This window comes from Triplophysa rosa, linkage group LG19 (genome assembly GCF_024868665.1).
Source record: "Triplophysa rosa linkage group LG19, Trosa_1v2, whole genome shotgun sequence".
In the NCBI taxonomy this organism is placed as follows: domain Eukaryota; kingdom Metazoa; phylum Chordata; class Actinopteri; order Cypriniformes; family Nemacheilidae; genus Triplophysa; species Triplophysa rosa.
This window is the reverse complement of record NC_079908.1, coordinates 18,044,649-18,061,379: the sequence shown is the minus strand read 5'-3', so window position 1 is coordinate 18,061,379 and position 16,731 is coordinate 18,044,649. Positions and strand designations below refer to the sequence as shown.

Sequence of the window (16,731 nt, the reverse complement as noted above, 5' to 3'; positions counted from 1 at the left end):
TTTAACAATGACACAATACTCCTGAATTCACCCAACAGAGAGAGAGATATAAAGACAGTGAGGACGATGTTAAAGAGGCAGCAGGGTAGACATAAAACAGACAATAAACACAAATGACACTGAATGTCTCCAACGGCAAGACTGGGCAATAAAATAAAATGGTCTTCTCTGATATTACATATATTTCTGTTTAATAAAAAATTGAAATAAGTTCAATAATGAAATCCTCCATCAAGTACCACCTAGCAAACAGAAAACTAAAAGTTCATGGCTGTGATTCAATTGAAGTTCAATGGCTGTCCTTGTTTTCTTTTCATAAGATTTTCAAATCATTTTGCCCAAAAAAAGCTACAGTAGCTAGTTCGGTTTAAGGTTTGTGACACATTCTTTTTTTAATTTTCTAAAATGCCTACACACAATAAACAACATTTTTTTTTAAAGGGACAATAAATCCAAAAATAAAAATGTCCTACAATTAGAAATGCACCGATTGCAATTTTCTGAAGTGAAACCTGCCGATTCCGATTTTTGCCGATTCAGATTTTCTATCCACAAACTATAATTGACAGTAAACTGTATATAAAACCACATTAACTTTTCTTCAATACACATTTTTTTTATTTTCATTGAATAAATGATTGAACATTACAATTTCCCCAAATTTCCCTAAATGCAGTTCTCCAAGCTGCATTCAATTACAGAATCTTCTCTTTCCCAAACAACTCTTAAATTGAAGAACTCTGTGACTGAAAAGAAGTACAAATAATAAAATATAACTAAACATGTCACTTAATTTACCTTTTTCATTTTTGTACTCATCTCACAAAAGTCTAAGATAAAAATAAAATACTTAAACTTTATTCTCGTCTGTTTCTGTTTATGAAACTAACATTGCTTTATTTCATTTTTTCTGAAATGTAAAATAAATTGTCTTTATCTTGTGTCTGTAGTATTAAAAGAAGTGGGTTGATTTTTGCTGCAACTTCAATAAAAAAGTTAAAAATCTTATGAGTGAATTCTACTCTAAAGATGTATATGTATTTGCAGTTTTTTGTGTTAGTAAAGAACTCAATCAGATATATATCACATATCGTCGCTGTCGGGCGGAAACCTCCTATGTCCAAATTTGGTCAATTTCATATTTTTTCACAAATCGATGCTATTGGTCAGTTCCCATGTGGGTCTGTTATTTTTTACAAATTATTAACCAATCTAAAGTGTTGAAAATAGCTTGAGAGCAAATCTCTTAACTCCATTGGACACTTCAACTGTCTGAGAAGTCTCGTAACTCCACCTCTTCTTAACTCCGAGGGAGCCTCTCAGCATTACGTCTCCTGACAGAACGTTTTTTAGACAATAACGAGTGAAAATAGTTAGGTTAGATACATTTGAGTAGGTCTGTTTTGTTAAAAATCGATAGCTGTAATGCTTCGGTGCAGAAGGAAGTCCGTGAGCCACGAAGGTAAATTTGCGAGCAGATTCGGCTAATTTCAACCTATTAGACAGCCTAGTCAGCTCATCGTTTTTTGTACTACATCACTTATAGTTCTTAAACCTTTAAAATAGAGTTTAGGAAGATGTATGTAACCACAGTCGTTAGCTTTGGTTAACTATTGAAGCCTTTTCTCTTGTCAAGAGGCTCAACGCGACCGCAGACTTTATTTACGTGCAGATAAATTTAAGCCTATATTAGACAGCCTGTTTAACGTTTTATTTAGGTATTGCATCACTCATAGCTCTAACGTTTAAAATAGAGTTAAGGAAGATGTATGTAACCACAATCATTAGCTTTCATTAGCTATTAAAGCCTCGTCTCTTGTCAAAAGGCTCAACGAGACCGCAGACTTTGATGAACACTGCTGACAGCAGCGACGTCAGTGTCAGTACCATTCTTATCAATGACAGCGTAATCTCGTATCTCCCTGCTCCCAAGTCATAAACCTTGTATCTCCGATTAAACACGGTTTTGGGAAATGTTGTGTTAATGTTGGTACACAACAGTATATGATAGCAATATAAGGTATAATACCTACTTTAATAATACAATGTTTAATAACTCAAAAATATGCAGTTTTTTTAATTTCCTGAAAAATAATGGTTTTGGAGATGCAAGGATCGCATTGTTGTTGGATCGCAGGCGTTGTTGATTTATTCATTTTTTTTATATTTTGGATTTTTAAAAACAAGTAGAAGTTGTGTTGAATGTCATTTTACCTAGGTGAAATGACCACAGTTTTAACGTAAGACAAGGAATCAGGTTGAATGGAATTTGTTCGTTTGTTTTACACAGAGTGAACGACTTCAACATGAGTTCAGCATGTGTCAGAGTTTAGCATGATGCTAATAGCATCACTATTAGCATACATACCCCATGTAGACGGAGCAGCGAGAGATGAACTACAGTCTGTACAGTACATGATGCGTGTGCACGCGAGTGCAGTCAGCAGATATGAGAGATGCGTGTCAGTCAGCAGAGACTTGCCGTACGGTGGACCCACATGCGAGTATAAACGAGCCATGAAAGACAGACTGTGCACGCGCACGTTTACATGTTTACTTGTGGCTTTGAGTGTACTGACGGCTGTGACGTTCTTGCCCGCATCACGGGAAACAGAAGATCGGCTTGGAATCGGCGAGACGTGAGACTGACCGGCCAGTCACCGGTCCGGCCGATCATACGAAAAACCGGCCGATTCCGGTCTCTGACCGGTCAATCGGTGCACCTCTCCCTACAATGGTAGTCAATGGTGGCCAAGAACTGTTTGGATACAAGAATTCTTCCAAATATATCTTTCTGTGTTCATCAGAACGAAGAAATTGGTACAGATTTGGAACGACTTGAGGGTAAGAAAATGAAGACAGAATTTTCATTTTTGGGTGAACTGTTCCTTTAAGTCGTCTAAAAAGTTGAGCCCTGCAGAGAAAGCAGAAGCAGAGACAAACAAAAATGAGAACAAGAAATGGAAAGTGACGAGTGACGGAAAGTGAAAGAACATTGGAAAAGAGGGGCAGTCATTCATGCCAGTAATGATAAAGAGGGGTAGCAAGGTCAAAGGTCAGACAGGCTGGTGGGCAGGCAGGTAAACACGCAGGCTGTGAGAGGACCGACCTCCTCTGGAAGATTCTGCAACAAACATCATCGAGCCCAGAGCACAGTTTCCCAACGCCACCGAAAGACCAGAGAAAAATCACACACACACACACACACACACACACACCAGCAGCTTAGACAGAACGACTGTAATGCTGGTTTAAAGTGTTGAAAAATCATATTCATAAAGTGGCACTCTGACAACACTATCTGGGAGCTGGAGGAAAAATCTATTTTTTAAAGATATATTTAGAGCAAAAATCCAGGGTATGAATGTGGAAAAGGGTTTATAGGTTTTAGAAATGTGCATATATTCGTAATTTACATGCATGTGCATGACATTTTTGTATAAATAAATGCTGAAAAAATGGATGTAAATTAGATGAGCCCAATTCTCTGGTTAGTGCCTGGAACGTATTTCTATATGAAGGTGAAATCCACATTTATATAAAAATATACCGCACTGTGCACACACAAAATAATTGTATTATTTGGTGTCCAAGGATGCACTGTTTCCAGAAGCTCTGCAATCTTGAAGCCTGACAGCATGAAGAAATCCGAAAAGAAAAAAACTGCCAAATGTTGTGTTCATTTTGCTACAAATGTCTGTTCGTGTTTTGTGTCATCAGGCTGTTTGGCTTTTCGTTGGCCTGACAATAGTCTGAAAAATAATTCTGTTTTTTGTTCTGCAGACTGTATTTGTGTGACTATTGCTTGATTAATGCGTGATACGGATGTTTCATTCATATTTGTGCATCAACACAAGGTCACATATCAGACAGGGGTACTTATCTGCTGAAAGAACACGGATTTGTGGGTAATATGGCTCCAGCGTTCTTATTATACTCACAGGAAGTGGGCCGAGGTCACCGGGGTCTAGAGATGCTTTTGTCCTCATGTGAACGGGATATTTTAACCGTGGATCTTCCTGAAAAGAGAGGGAGAGAGAGAGAGGTTGACTTACACAAGCTCAGATTTTCCCAAAGGTTTTATCAGTAAATTGTATTCACTGTCTACTGCCAAAAAGCAATGATGCAACCAATACGGAAGGAAAATTGAAACAATTGTGTATCTCTCATATCGCCATAGGGACATATAGCACTTTCACACTTTTCATATACCAAAACACATACACCGTAAATCACAACTGACATGCAACTGGAGCAGATGCCAGTTTGTGCGAGTCGTGTGGTGTGTAAACCCGAAAACAAGAGGATACAAGACATTTGACACAGAAAGACGAAAAGCAAGTCTGTGTTGGGGGAAATTAGGGCGCTGGACAGAAACTGCAGTTCCTCTGTCAGACACCAGGTGGCAGAACGGGTCTAAATGTGTAGGACATGCCTCACCCGGGGCATCCCTCCAGCTTAAGGGCATTCATGCATGTTTAAGACTGTGTGTAGATCCAGGATAGCCTGTGTTTCCTAAAAACACTACCACGAAAATTCAAAGCTGCAATATTTTTGGTTAAAATAAAAAAATATCAGTTATTAATCAAGTATAAATAAACACAACACAATTACCACAACGATTGACAACTGTAAGTTAACAAAACTATTTGTCACCTGCTACGATTACATTCCCTGCTTCAAAAACAATAGAACTCACAACAGAAAATGTAATGGATTTAATGGTTATAATGGGAATTGAATTGGTTTTAATGGAAACTATGGTGCCCTGCTGAAAACCCAACAGAAACCATTACAGAAATTCTAATGGTTTACAATAAAATACCATTATGAACCATTAGCTTTTTCCATTAAAACCAGTACAAAATGCCTTTTTGTAGTGTGTTTCGGGCATTATTCCATTAGGATTTAACATCCCACCAATAGAATCCATCACATACCAGTAGAACCATTACAGTTTCCATTTAAACCAATACAAAACCAATAAAACCATTATAACTTCTTTAATGGTTTCTATTGATTTTTTCAGCAGGGGGTGTTATCTAGCAGATTAATCCTATTAGAATAATGTCTAAAACACACAATTTTGTAATGGTTTTCATGGAAAAAGTTCATATTGGTATTTTAATGGAAACCATTAGAGTTTCTGTGATGGTTTCTATTGGCTTTCTATTGCTTTGTTCAGCAGGGTGGTCATTCAGTATTTTCAGGTAGTTAGCTGACCTCCATTTAGAGCCACACAATCACCTATATGTGCTAATATCACTAATATTTGCACTTTGTATCCAGCAAAACACAGGATCTACCGCTTATCTATATTTTCATCACCTACTATATGTCAGTAAAATGCTTTTTTTCCACAATGACAGCAGAGCACAGAAACACATTCTGCGAACGGACGCTGCAGGTGGATTTTGGCTGATCGATGTGAGAAAAGAAACGGCCAGTTAAGCTACAGGTCAGACGGTCCCTGCTGACAGGTAAAAACAGTGCCAACGAGCCATTTGAACAGTAGTAAACAAATGCTTAAGAGCGAGATATAAATAGATAATAGACGTGCATCCCGCTGTGTATAAACAGTACCTACATCAGCAAATAAGACCGTAGGTCTGTGCCAAAAGCAAATGAGCCGCGATGCTCTAGCAACTCCGCACGCTTCAGCAAAAGACTCACGGGACACACAATTGATTTCTATACAGTATTATGTACCTAAGCTGTGGTCACAAGTTTTCCCAATTATTGCAATGCATTCTGGGATTGCCTTCTTTGCAAAGAAAGTGACAGGAATGTTGCTGTCCGACCTATGATGCATTGTAATGCTGTCTACTGTATGTAGGTAGTTCACTAGGTTTAAGAGCTTGAGAGTGTTTGTTTTACCCAGGTGGTGTTTCTGCTGTTGTGGTCAATGAAGAACGGTCGTCCATTGGGCGCTATTCTCATTTCCCAGCCGGGGGGGAGGAAGCTGTGGTTCGACTTGTGCTGGGATTTGGGTGAGCTGTAGGGTGAAGGCTGTGGGGACTGAGGGTTTGAAAACGTGTCCTTTACGGCTCGCCGTACCGGGGCGTTATTGGCTCCCTGTGAAAGGAAACATAAATTATGTTATATGATGGTAAATTGCATTAATAAAACATTCCATCTTCCCATCTCTGTTCACTCTTTAATCCATACAACATTAGAGAGATTAACATTTCTCAACATTTTTTGGCCAACGAATCGCACTCAAAATACAAGTCAATAGCTGCGGAACCAATTAAGAGGCCAATTTCAAAATTAGTTTTAGTTTTTCTTAATTCACTATTTCTAGGTATGCGTTTAGGAAAAATTATCATTTTTGTTTCATTCTGTCAACGACTAACAATTTTTCTCCCAAATTTCTAATCACATGCATTTATTTGCAGAAAATGAAAACTGGAGAAACAGGTGAAAACAACAGAAAACATGCTCTGTATTTTTTCAGACCTCAAATACGGCAAAGAAAACAAGTTCATATTCACCTTTAAGGCATACAACAGTGATATTTATATTATATATATCTATTTAGGAAAAGTTCAAGAATTATTTTTTTATGTGATCATTCTTAGCAATGTGTCTGTCACTCCTGAGGTTTGATTTTGTTAAAAAATATACAAAATACATCTAGAAATGCTGAGTAAATAAAAATGTGGAATGGTCTCTTAATTTGCATATATCTCCATATAATATATAATATAGATATAATGGATCATTTATTTTTTTGTTATAAGTTGGTATAAAGGAACCAAAATGTTTGAATAATGAGATGGGATTTGGGATCATTCTACGTTTTATATTAGCACACATAACTCAAGGAGAACCTTCATTTATCCTCTGTTCCAATTTCACTCTATTGCTTCCATAACAAATGTTTTCCTTTCACAATTTTAATTAAAGTTCTTCTGAACCAGTACAGCCCTGATCATTTATACATATATGTATATACTCAATACTCAAATATTTTGCAAGAACATTCAACTTCGAATGCTTAAAATGCAACACACGTATCAGACTGGTGAATTTGTTCTGGTTATTCTTTCCTTTGAAAGCAAAACAAACAAAAGGGAGTCAGATCTGAACAACCTGTTCCCAGTGTTTAAATCCCAGGGAATGCAGATGATAAAATGTATATCTTTGTATAGTCGCTGTGGATAAAAGTGCAAGTCAAGTGCACGAATGTAAGACGATTTAACACTGCTCGCTGACTCTAAAGTACTGGTGTTTCCCTTTAGCAAATTCCATACGTCTAAAATAACAAGATCAATCTTTGGCATAAAGTAGTGAGCGGTGGGATTTTAGCAATACAACAATAGGCAGGCCTTTGCCTTTATGTTCCCTACCAAGTTTTCACATGGAAATGTTTGGGCTAATGAGCCATAATTGCTTTGAGAGCAAACACAGGACACTTATTCCCCAACATCTGCAACAAGAGCTATTGTTTATTCCATTAGCCAAGTCATTCTTCTCAGTGGAAGTCATTAGCTTTGGCTGAAGCCTTTTTCAAAAGATATAATTGAGGGTTAAATACAACTTAACCTCTATGGACTGTATCTGTGGCATGTGGGTGAATAGAAAATTATGTCTAGAAAATAATGTTTCCTCGGTTTGTACAAAAATAACCGAAACACAGCAATGCACTTACAATAAATTACCAATAAAAATATTGACCAACCCTTTCCTTGAAAAGTTATATGAAATCTTTCAGCTCACGTTATAACCATGCTGTGATTTTTAAATGTCAACCCTGAACGTAACATAAAATTAACCCAAAGTATTTACAGGTTCAGCTTGACGGACACCTACATATTTCTCAACGATAGGCTATAAACATCACAACAAAATAAGTAGGTGTAAGTTCAGGCACGGCTTAGGAGTAACAGAACAGAAGGAAACTATGAAGTCACTGCTGTCTGAGAGGTTAAACGATGTCTGCCAATAAAATTGTGAGACTTTGGCACCCAATGACGGTAAGCAAACTGGCAGCTGCTCTTAGACAAGATTTCAGTAGCATCAAATGATACGAATTAAGACACACACACACACACACACACACACACACACACACACACACACACACACACACACACACACAGTATATTAAAACCTGATACGCACAACAGCTGCAAATCGCATTTTAACTTTGCAAGGCAAGATTTCATCCACATCACGCTCAAAGAAACTTGACTTTTGAAAGCCCAGAAGAAAGGACAAAAATAAATCCCATGACGTTTCTCAAGAGATGCCAAGAAGTCTTTCAAGAGTTTTACTGTGTTGTCAAAATTGTAATTATAAGAGATGAAAGGAAATTAAAAAATGTTCGATTTTTTATTCTTATACTCAATACGTTTTCTCTTCTGTTGTTTCTGTCTGCAGAAAAACAAATAGTTTAATGAAAGAAAAATAGCAAAAATAAAGGCATGTCAACCTATTTTATTGACTACGCTGTCTGCCTGGTCTTTTACTTAAAGATATTCTAGCTCATGCCTCTGTAAAACTTGCTATTTGTGATAGACCGATATGTCAGACAGGTCAATAAATTAGACAAAGTTTGACCATTATTATACTATTAGTCATTAGTCGTCCCACTCCAACGTTTCTCTCAAATATCTTACAAAAATGCTATTTTCAGGACAGTGCCGAGTCATTTTGTCTCACATTCTGTCAAAGAAACACTTCGTAAGATGAAAACAGAAGAATTTGCTGGCATGATAGCAGCACTAAGAAGTACTAACTGGGGAGATTTTCTTCTTTTTTTTCCTGTGAATCGAAGGGAATTAAATTATTGTGAATTGAAAGGTCTGAAGCAGACAGGTCAGGAATTGATCTCGACTAAATATGCTTTTGGGACATCAAACTTTTATATTAAAACCGATCTACGCATAATACAAGGAGTGGGACTGATCAATTCCCTCAGCTGTTTGTAACCTATAGAAGCTAAAGACGCATTATATTTCAGCCAAATGTGTGATAATATTGTGATATCACAGTACACAGCTTGTTGCTTTGATTCGATTGATCATTTATTAATCAAATGAATCACAATTATGACACAATAAGTAAAAAATGTGTCTGCTAAATGAAAAAATGTAAATGCCCTACTAAAAACAATTGAAGTTATTATAGTTGCTCGTGACTAAATCATTAAATAGACATTGGATAGAAGTCAAAACTATTTCATATCATATCAATACATTCTGCAATTCATCCAGATGCTTCTAAATGCAATAACGTTTCATGTGTACAAACGGCTTGGCGTGTTTTCCCCAAATGTGGTTTTTCAAATAATTAATATGCAAACTTATACCTAGTGTATGAAAAAGAAAAGGGAAGAGACAGTGGACGGGAGGAAGTTCTCACCTCTAGCGGGGAAGACAGCGTGACGGTGGGGGAACTGAGGCTGCGGGGTCTACGCACTTGTGGTTCACTTAGATGGCCGCTGGAGGAGGAAGGGGTGGAAGCAGAGGGTGTGGCTGCTGAAGCACCACCAGATGCTGCAGCTGAGGTACTGGCTCCATCTTCTGTGTGCTGTCGAAGAGAGAGAGGGGGTTTAAAGGGGTCCTAAAAGGACAGCGATGTCTAAAATAGAGCATCAGGCAAATGCTAAGGAGCAGTAAAAAAAAATGTGAAAAATGTTTAGGTTATTTTATAAGGAACAGCACCAAGGTATGGTTTAAAAGGTGAGAACAACAATGTGTTGTAGATAAATAATACACAATATATTTCACACACATACTGTAGAATCACGTTTCGTACTTATAAATACAAACTTTTTCAATTCACCTGCAAGGTGTGTAAATGTTATCCTAGTTTTAGGACCAGATTGGTGTTCAAACTTGTTCAAAAGAATTAAAATGATCCACAACTTTAGTCGATAAAGCACTTTCATATGTTCGTAAATAAATCCTGAATGTTCCAAGAGGTTAAAGAGCTTTTTTTTGCTGAGCTGAACTGAACTGTTGTGCTATTAAAATTGAAAATACAAAAAAAAGGTTTAACAAAGTACATGCAAGAGGAGGATGAGTAAACATCGAAAGGAACAACAATAATGATACAAAGATGAAAGGAAACTGAATAAGATGGCAGATCAAATATCATTCAGAAATTACGATCAGATGGGCAAACAAAAGAAAGATGAGATTGATAAAGTGAGGCATAAAGAAGAAGACATAAAAAGCAAAGCTGACAGGCACTGAGAATTCAGAAAGACTCAAAACTGAATGTCTGAGTTGTTATAAATAATACAACTCCGGTTTACCTGCAGAATGGGCCGGGTCCACGTGGTGCTGCGGTTGTTATGGTTGACGAAATATGTTCGACCCTTGGTGTCCTTGCGTTCTTCCCAGCCTGGCGGAAGGCCCGGCGTGGTTATGGCATAGTTGGCCGATGGAGACTGAACAAAGCCAAAATCAGAGATTAGCCTGTTTATCGGAAAGTCAATGGAGTGGTCAATTTGAATACTGTAGATGCATTAGCTAAAAATGACAGTGAGATTAGGGTTGTGTACTTTTTGTTTCACAAACGCACCCATCACAAATGTAGATGTACATGCACTTACAGAAACACTTTTGCAAACAAAATACATATTACACACAAAACACTCCACAAAAACATCTTTTTATGATATTTTAAATCTGTTATACAGGTATATGACGGGGTGACTTTATATGAAGAGTGAATCAATCTAGCAATCTAAACCTCTCTAGTTTCATATTTCTAGACTAATTAAATGAGCATAGAGTTAAAAAATTGAGAAGTGTGTGCTAGCTTTAAAGAGTGCTCCTATAATAAAAAATGTATTTAATCAAATAAAGTACCAAGTGTAACATTAATTAAATCATTAATAAAATAATAAATGTAATACAACAAATCATTTATACTTATAAAAATACATAAAAGATCATTTCTTTAAAATTGAAATAAAATCAATTAGGTGTATAGTTAATAAAAATACTTTTACTAAGTATTATTAACAAAATAAAAATATAGCCATAGCTAAAAGAATTCTCTTCCAACTTTTAAAAACAGAATTAAAAACAAATACGGGAAAAGACCAAGAACACAAGAGAGCACAAATGTACAACATGTGGACATTACCATCGAGTCCTCAACGCCTGTGACTGTTTGTGCTCGTGTTCGTCGGGGCGGCGGGTTCTGCTGGACAATAACAGCTGTTTTTAGATGGGCCAGTGGGAGAGGGTAATATGAGGGCAAATGGAAGGACAGGGTCAGCCAGAGAGTGGAACAGCAGGTGGGTGGGGAAGTGATTTGGGTTATTCAAGTTGATTTTGACAACCGAAAGGGGTGATTTTGTGAGAGGTGCCCAAGTAAGAGTTTGTGGTGTGAGTAATAAAAAAAATCAGATTGGATAAACTCCAGGAAGAACTGATTTCAAATGAATTCACTGATTGATGATTAGATTTGAGAACACAATGAGAAGCCCAGGTGCTCCTAAATCATCATTTTAGCCTAAAATCGTTAATGACAGCATAATGACAGCGTCAACAATCTGTATGTGACATTTCCTTCATGCTAATTCTGTTATGAACACAGTCATGCGATTTCAACTGTTTGTATTTCCATGGAAGTAATCGAATTCTTATACACGTATGAGTGCTTTAGCAACTAAAACGCAGTGAGACATCCATAACAGCTGATTCCAATGTCCTAGGATGATATTACAACCACAGTGACAAATGTGTGAGGTTTTTAAGCACAGTCTACAAAGTGGCTTCGTTCTGCACGGTGAAAACATTTTGTAGCTTGCAATTCAGCATGGCTCACACTCGCCCACTGACTCATCCACTACAACAACACTGAAGAAACGACACCTGGTCGGGAACCTGACTGGAGTTTACATTTCAGATGCTGCAGAAGTCAATGAAAGCACTTTTATTCAGATGTTTGAAGGACATACCCTCATATCGAACACGCTCATCACTTTAGCTATCCACTCAATATCTGTACACTCGTGTGAAATGTCAGCCCTCTCACATACAGGAACAGGAAGTGTGGGGGAAATGGCACCTCCCACTCGCGCTAATATCCGACAGATGTGACTAGAGCGAAATCCCAGAATGCAAGTGTCCACACCATCTGAGTCTAGCTATGAGTCTGTTATGAGACATTTCTGCCAATTGCAAAGTCAATGACATCATATGACATCATGTATGACGTCATATCTGGCACAACACATTTTGACTCTGCAAGTCCAAAACAAAGATTTGACAGGTACGGTGTTGTTACTCACACAAAGCTATTGCATGGCTTGAAATACAACACACAAATCAAAACGACGTATTTATGATGGTGGTTGACCACGAACTCCAAAATGGAGCTTTTCATTGCATGGAAAGCACAAATACTCAGAATGTGACTCGGAAAAACTTATTATCCATATACTAATATACATATACTGCTACGGAAAAAATAAGGAGACCATTCCAAATTTTCATTTAATCAGCGTTTATAAATGTATTGTGGTCATTTCAGTCCAGTGTCCAGTGTCAGAATTTCAACAAGATTAAACCTCAGGAGTGACAAAGTCACCCAACAGCACTGTGAAAGACTGACAGCATGACAAGACACATGAAAACTGTGATAAACATCAGCAAAAAATTGTTTAACTTTTCCTAAATACATGCAAAAATATTACTGTTGCATTACTTATAGCTAAAAATGAACTTGTTTTCTTTGCAGCATTTGAGGTCTAAAAAAACGAGCATCTTTTGACTTGTTTCTCCAGTTTTCATTTTCTGCAAATAAATCCAAACAGAAACAATATTTTTGTTTGACATTTGTGAGAAATATTGTTAGTAGTTCACAGAATAAAACAGAATTTTTTTTTTGAAACGGTCTCTTCATTTTTTTCGCGGTTGTCATCATCACATCAACAAACAAGTCATCCCAAGCTTAGAAGCAAATCCACTTCTGCCTTGTATCAGATGTGCTTTATTTTCTTAAAATGGTCTGATAACTGATCTCCATCCACAGCACAAGGTTACTGGAGCTACCCTGTGCAAGCTGCCAGACCCTATCTTGGAAATTCCCAGCATGCACTGGGAAGCACGCCATGACACAATAACGAAATGGACACCAAAACACCTCTAACCCTTCCACAAACCTTATTCCAAAGCGGTCTTATCATGCAAAGTAGCAGATGGGGACATCAGGGTATTGCTGACTACTGGAAAATATAAAAAGTCTCAAAGCCAGGCATCATGCCATTTAAATAAAGCACAAAATGAAGCAGTTCCTGTGAAACATCCACTGACTGTCACCGTTTCTGTTTCTGCACGCTCGTGCAAACAGGAGCAGTTCACACGGTGACATCATCCACACGGGTAATTTATTTTTACCATGTGTTTCGAATCATTTAAAGAGACAGCGCGTTTTCTTACAACTCGAGACCTGTGACGAATGTTTTCGTTTTGTAGCCATGCATATCACAGATGCAATGTAGTAAACAGTCTCTTAAAAATTGCAACAACGTAACCTATTAGCAGTAAAATCTTTCACAAAATGTGCCACTGTCAGATAATCCATTATCAGAATTGACAGCAAGACATAGCCATGGAAACATCATGGACCGGAACGAGTCAACTTACCCCATCTGATGATGACATCACAATCATCACGAGCTTCAATAAATCAATGAGAGTATCTTAATGATACCTCATATGTCAGACTCACAAGCACAATAATGTAACCCATAAATTATCTTTTAACATACACATACGAAAGTTAAACAACCACAGACAGGCGATTAACCACTCCAGAATCTGTCTCTTTATATATGAGAAATATAGTAGAGCATAAAAAAAAGGTATTTGTAAAAAGTGGGCGTTACATATCAGAATGTAGACGGGTGGATAGAAGAGTTAAAAAATAAGGCGACTTAATGTGATGCTGTTTCAGGGTATCAACATTTGGATAAAAAATGACAAAGACAAATCTTTATATACAATAACATTTATCAATAAATAGTTCACAAGATCCGTTATGTCTATTTAGGAAGTACACCGGGCCGATTTAACTTTCAAATTTATTTCATGAATAATAAAGCGATATTCCCAATACCACCTTCACCATGCTCTTAAAGGTAAAGCTCATTAGAGACGACAGGAACATTCTGAAATCTTCCAAATGTGTTAGAGACTTGATTTGACACTGCAGGAGTTAAAAGACGTACGGCACTGAGAGACAGAAAGAGAAATGAGCACATGCAGAGTGAAGGAAGTGTGAGGGAGAGAAGAGCACGAGTACCGTTGGTGTGGGAGGTTGAGCTGGATCGCTGACTCCCTCGGTCATGCTGGAGGAGCGGAGACGTGAGGAGAGATGACCCTGCTGAGACAAAAACAACAACAGATGTTGTTATGAATTAATAAAGACAAACATCTAATATCTTTCGTTGTAGCTATTTTCAGGAAAAAATGGTGTTCAAGAAAATCACTGGCTTTGTTCTGACAGGCGGCAAAAATCGGATTTTATCCGTATCGAATCAATTTTGTTGTTTGCAGTCTGAACGGCAAAAAAAATGATAATCTAATTTTCAGTAACCTGTTTCAAACCACAAGCTTTGATACTTTGAAATGAGATTAAATTTACACTTCAAATCAGCAAATTTAGTTTTGGTAGTTTTTTGGATGTAGCCGTTACATTATACACTGTATATTTAATAATAAACAAGCCGTTTTAAAAGCAGCGTATGCATTTCTATGCAATTACTATATTAAAAACTTCTGACACTTTTTGTCTATTGAAGGCAAAAGTTTCCATTTTTCATCCCCCGTTTCTAAAATGTGAGCTTCACATTTTGGATTGTCAAAAGACAAAACATATTGTGGCAAATAAACAGCAAACACACAAAAAAATGCTTTTGTGGATTTAAAAAATACTTATTACAGAACTAGTAACCTTCAACATTTTACATCAAAGAATAAAGCTGTTTTTAAAAGGATTCGATTTACAGCACTTCTCATTTATTTCTATTACACAAACAGTGACCGAGTGTCGTAGATTGAATCAGTGATGTCAAGACCATTAGATACTCAAAACACACATAATCCAATTCGCACTTTCTCAAATTATAAAAACATACATTTCATGGATTAAATATGATTATCTTATGCCTAGGTCATCGCTATGGCAACCAACGTAGATACACTAGATATTGGTTACAGAAGCAGATCTGATCTGATATAATTATTGCAAAATAACAGCCCAAGTCCATCCCTAAAGATCAGATTGTACAAACACATCACGTTTTATGTGATTTGCATGAATTGTCCCAGCAGAGTTTGATAATACCATTTGGTCATCATATTTAACAGAATGCCTACAGTTTTATCAGTTAAAACTTTACTTTAGTGAAAATTTTAGGTTGATAAGTGTGCACTTTCTTATAAAGTAAAGGCAACTGGCCTAATATCATGTTCATTTATGCATTTACATTCATATATTTAACCGCAGCTTAAGTGTCTGAATGCTTTTTGGCGCTAATGGCAAATCCATATCCGTAGACATTAAATATTAAAATTGATCTATTTTCTGTCTTTCTTACCACAGCGGAGCTGGGTCCTGGGATCTCTCCGTTCGTGTCTGGAGCGAGAGATAATCTAAGGCTGATCTCATCGGAGAACTCCGGTGTGCTGGAGAGGGGCACTGCCAGAGAAGAGGGACCGGACAGAGAGTGATTCAGACCCTCGCCCAGTAAAGCAGGATCCTCCTCCGATATGGGTTCCCATGACTGAAAGAATGATTGCAGTAGTGATTTAAAATGCCATTAAAAGTAATATACATCTTACACATTCTGAAAGATGAGTGTAAACGTATGAGCACTGAACAAACTCTCAAATGAGAACTGAATGTAAAATGTGTGATTATCATTTTCAAAATCACAGGAAAAACATTCATTTCCATCTATTGAAAGGCTTTTATTAAGAACTAAAAGCTTTATGGAAATTGCCTCACGAAGCTATTTCCATGCAGCCTACGTCAGGGGTTCAAATACTAACATCATCAATGTCTCGGATGTCCAGCTGCTCATTTTCCAGATCTTCGCTGATGTGCCGTCGAGAGCGGAAAACTCTGTGGGCTTCCTGGTTAATCTGCCGCAAGTGATTATCATTTTCCGTTTCTGAGACCACATCCCTAAAGCACAGAAGGGGAGAAAGAATTTGTTCGGCACTGCGATCTCAATCCGATCTAAGATCACGATAAATTCAATACAGCAATATATTAACTATTCACTGGCTCTCAAAAAAATCAATTGTGACAAGTTGCTCTTTAGTACTTAATATAATAGGTCACATACACACTACTTGGCCTATTCCATTGCGTGGTGCGGTTGTTGTGGTTCACGTAGTAGGTGCGACCCAAGTTGTCCACCTTCTCTTCCCAGCCGGGGGGCATAGGAGGCAGGAGCTGCTGGGGTCTCTGTGACCCTGGATCTGTGGAGTCGGTCACCTCCCAGCCCTGAGAAATACACAGAGTTAATAGCGAATATTCAGAGAACATGATAAGAAAAAGATATTCATCATTATCTCTATTTACTATATTACTATATAATAAACTAAACGTAAGACCAGATCATAGGAAAGGTTTAGGAAAGGTACATTTTTTTGTGATTATTTATTCTAATTGTGGTTCTCTCAAATAATCGGGACGTGACAAGATCAAAACTCATACACCAAAAGATTGTGAAAATAAAGTTGTGTGGCA

The 16,731-nt window shown here is 37.3% G+C and overlaps 1 protein-coding gene across 11 annotated transcripts in view; it reads right to left on the bottom strand.

The window, feature by feature from the left end:
• nedd4l (NEDD4 like E3 ubiquitin protein ligase) overlaps positions 1 to 16,731 on the bottom strand; it is a 62,740-nt gene that overhangs the window by 10,486 nt on the left and 35,523 nt on the right. For 3 of the 11 annotated variants that reach the window (XM_057359698.1, XM_057359700.1, XM_057359690.1), the window contains 10 exons: positions 16,325 to 16,485; positions 16,026 to 16,161; positions 15,572 to 15,757; positions 14,275 to 14,355; positions 11,107 to 11,166; positions 10,268 to 10,402; positions 9,370 to 9,537; positions 5,878 to 6,075; positions 3,942 to 4,019; positions 3,110 to 3,124 (listed from right to left, as the gene is read on the bottom strand). In XM_057359698.1, coding sequence (XP_057215681.1) covers positions 3,110 to 3,124; positions 3,942 to 4,019; positions 5,878 to 6,075; positions 9,370 to 9,537; positions 10,268 to 10,402; positions 11,107 to 11,166; positions 14,275 to 14,355; positions 15,572 to 15,757; positions 16,026 to 16,161; positions 16,325 to 16,485 — 1,218 coding nt within the window. The remainder of the gene's footprint in view (positions 1 to 3,109; positions 3,125 to 3,941; positions 4,020 to 5,877; positions 6,076 to 9,369; positions 9,538 to 10,267; positions 10,403 to 11,106; positions 11,167 to 14,274; positions 14,356 to 15,571; positions 15,758 to 16,025; positions 16,162 to 16,324; positions 16,486 to 16,731) is intronic. The other 8 variants (XM_057359691.1, XM_057359694.1, XM_057359692.1 and 5 more) reach the window with 8 other exon arrangements.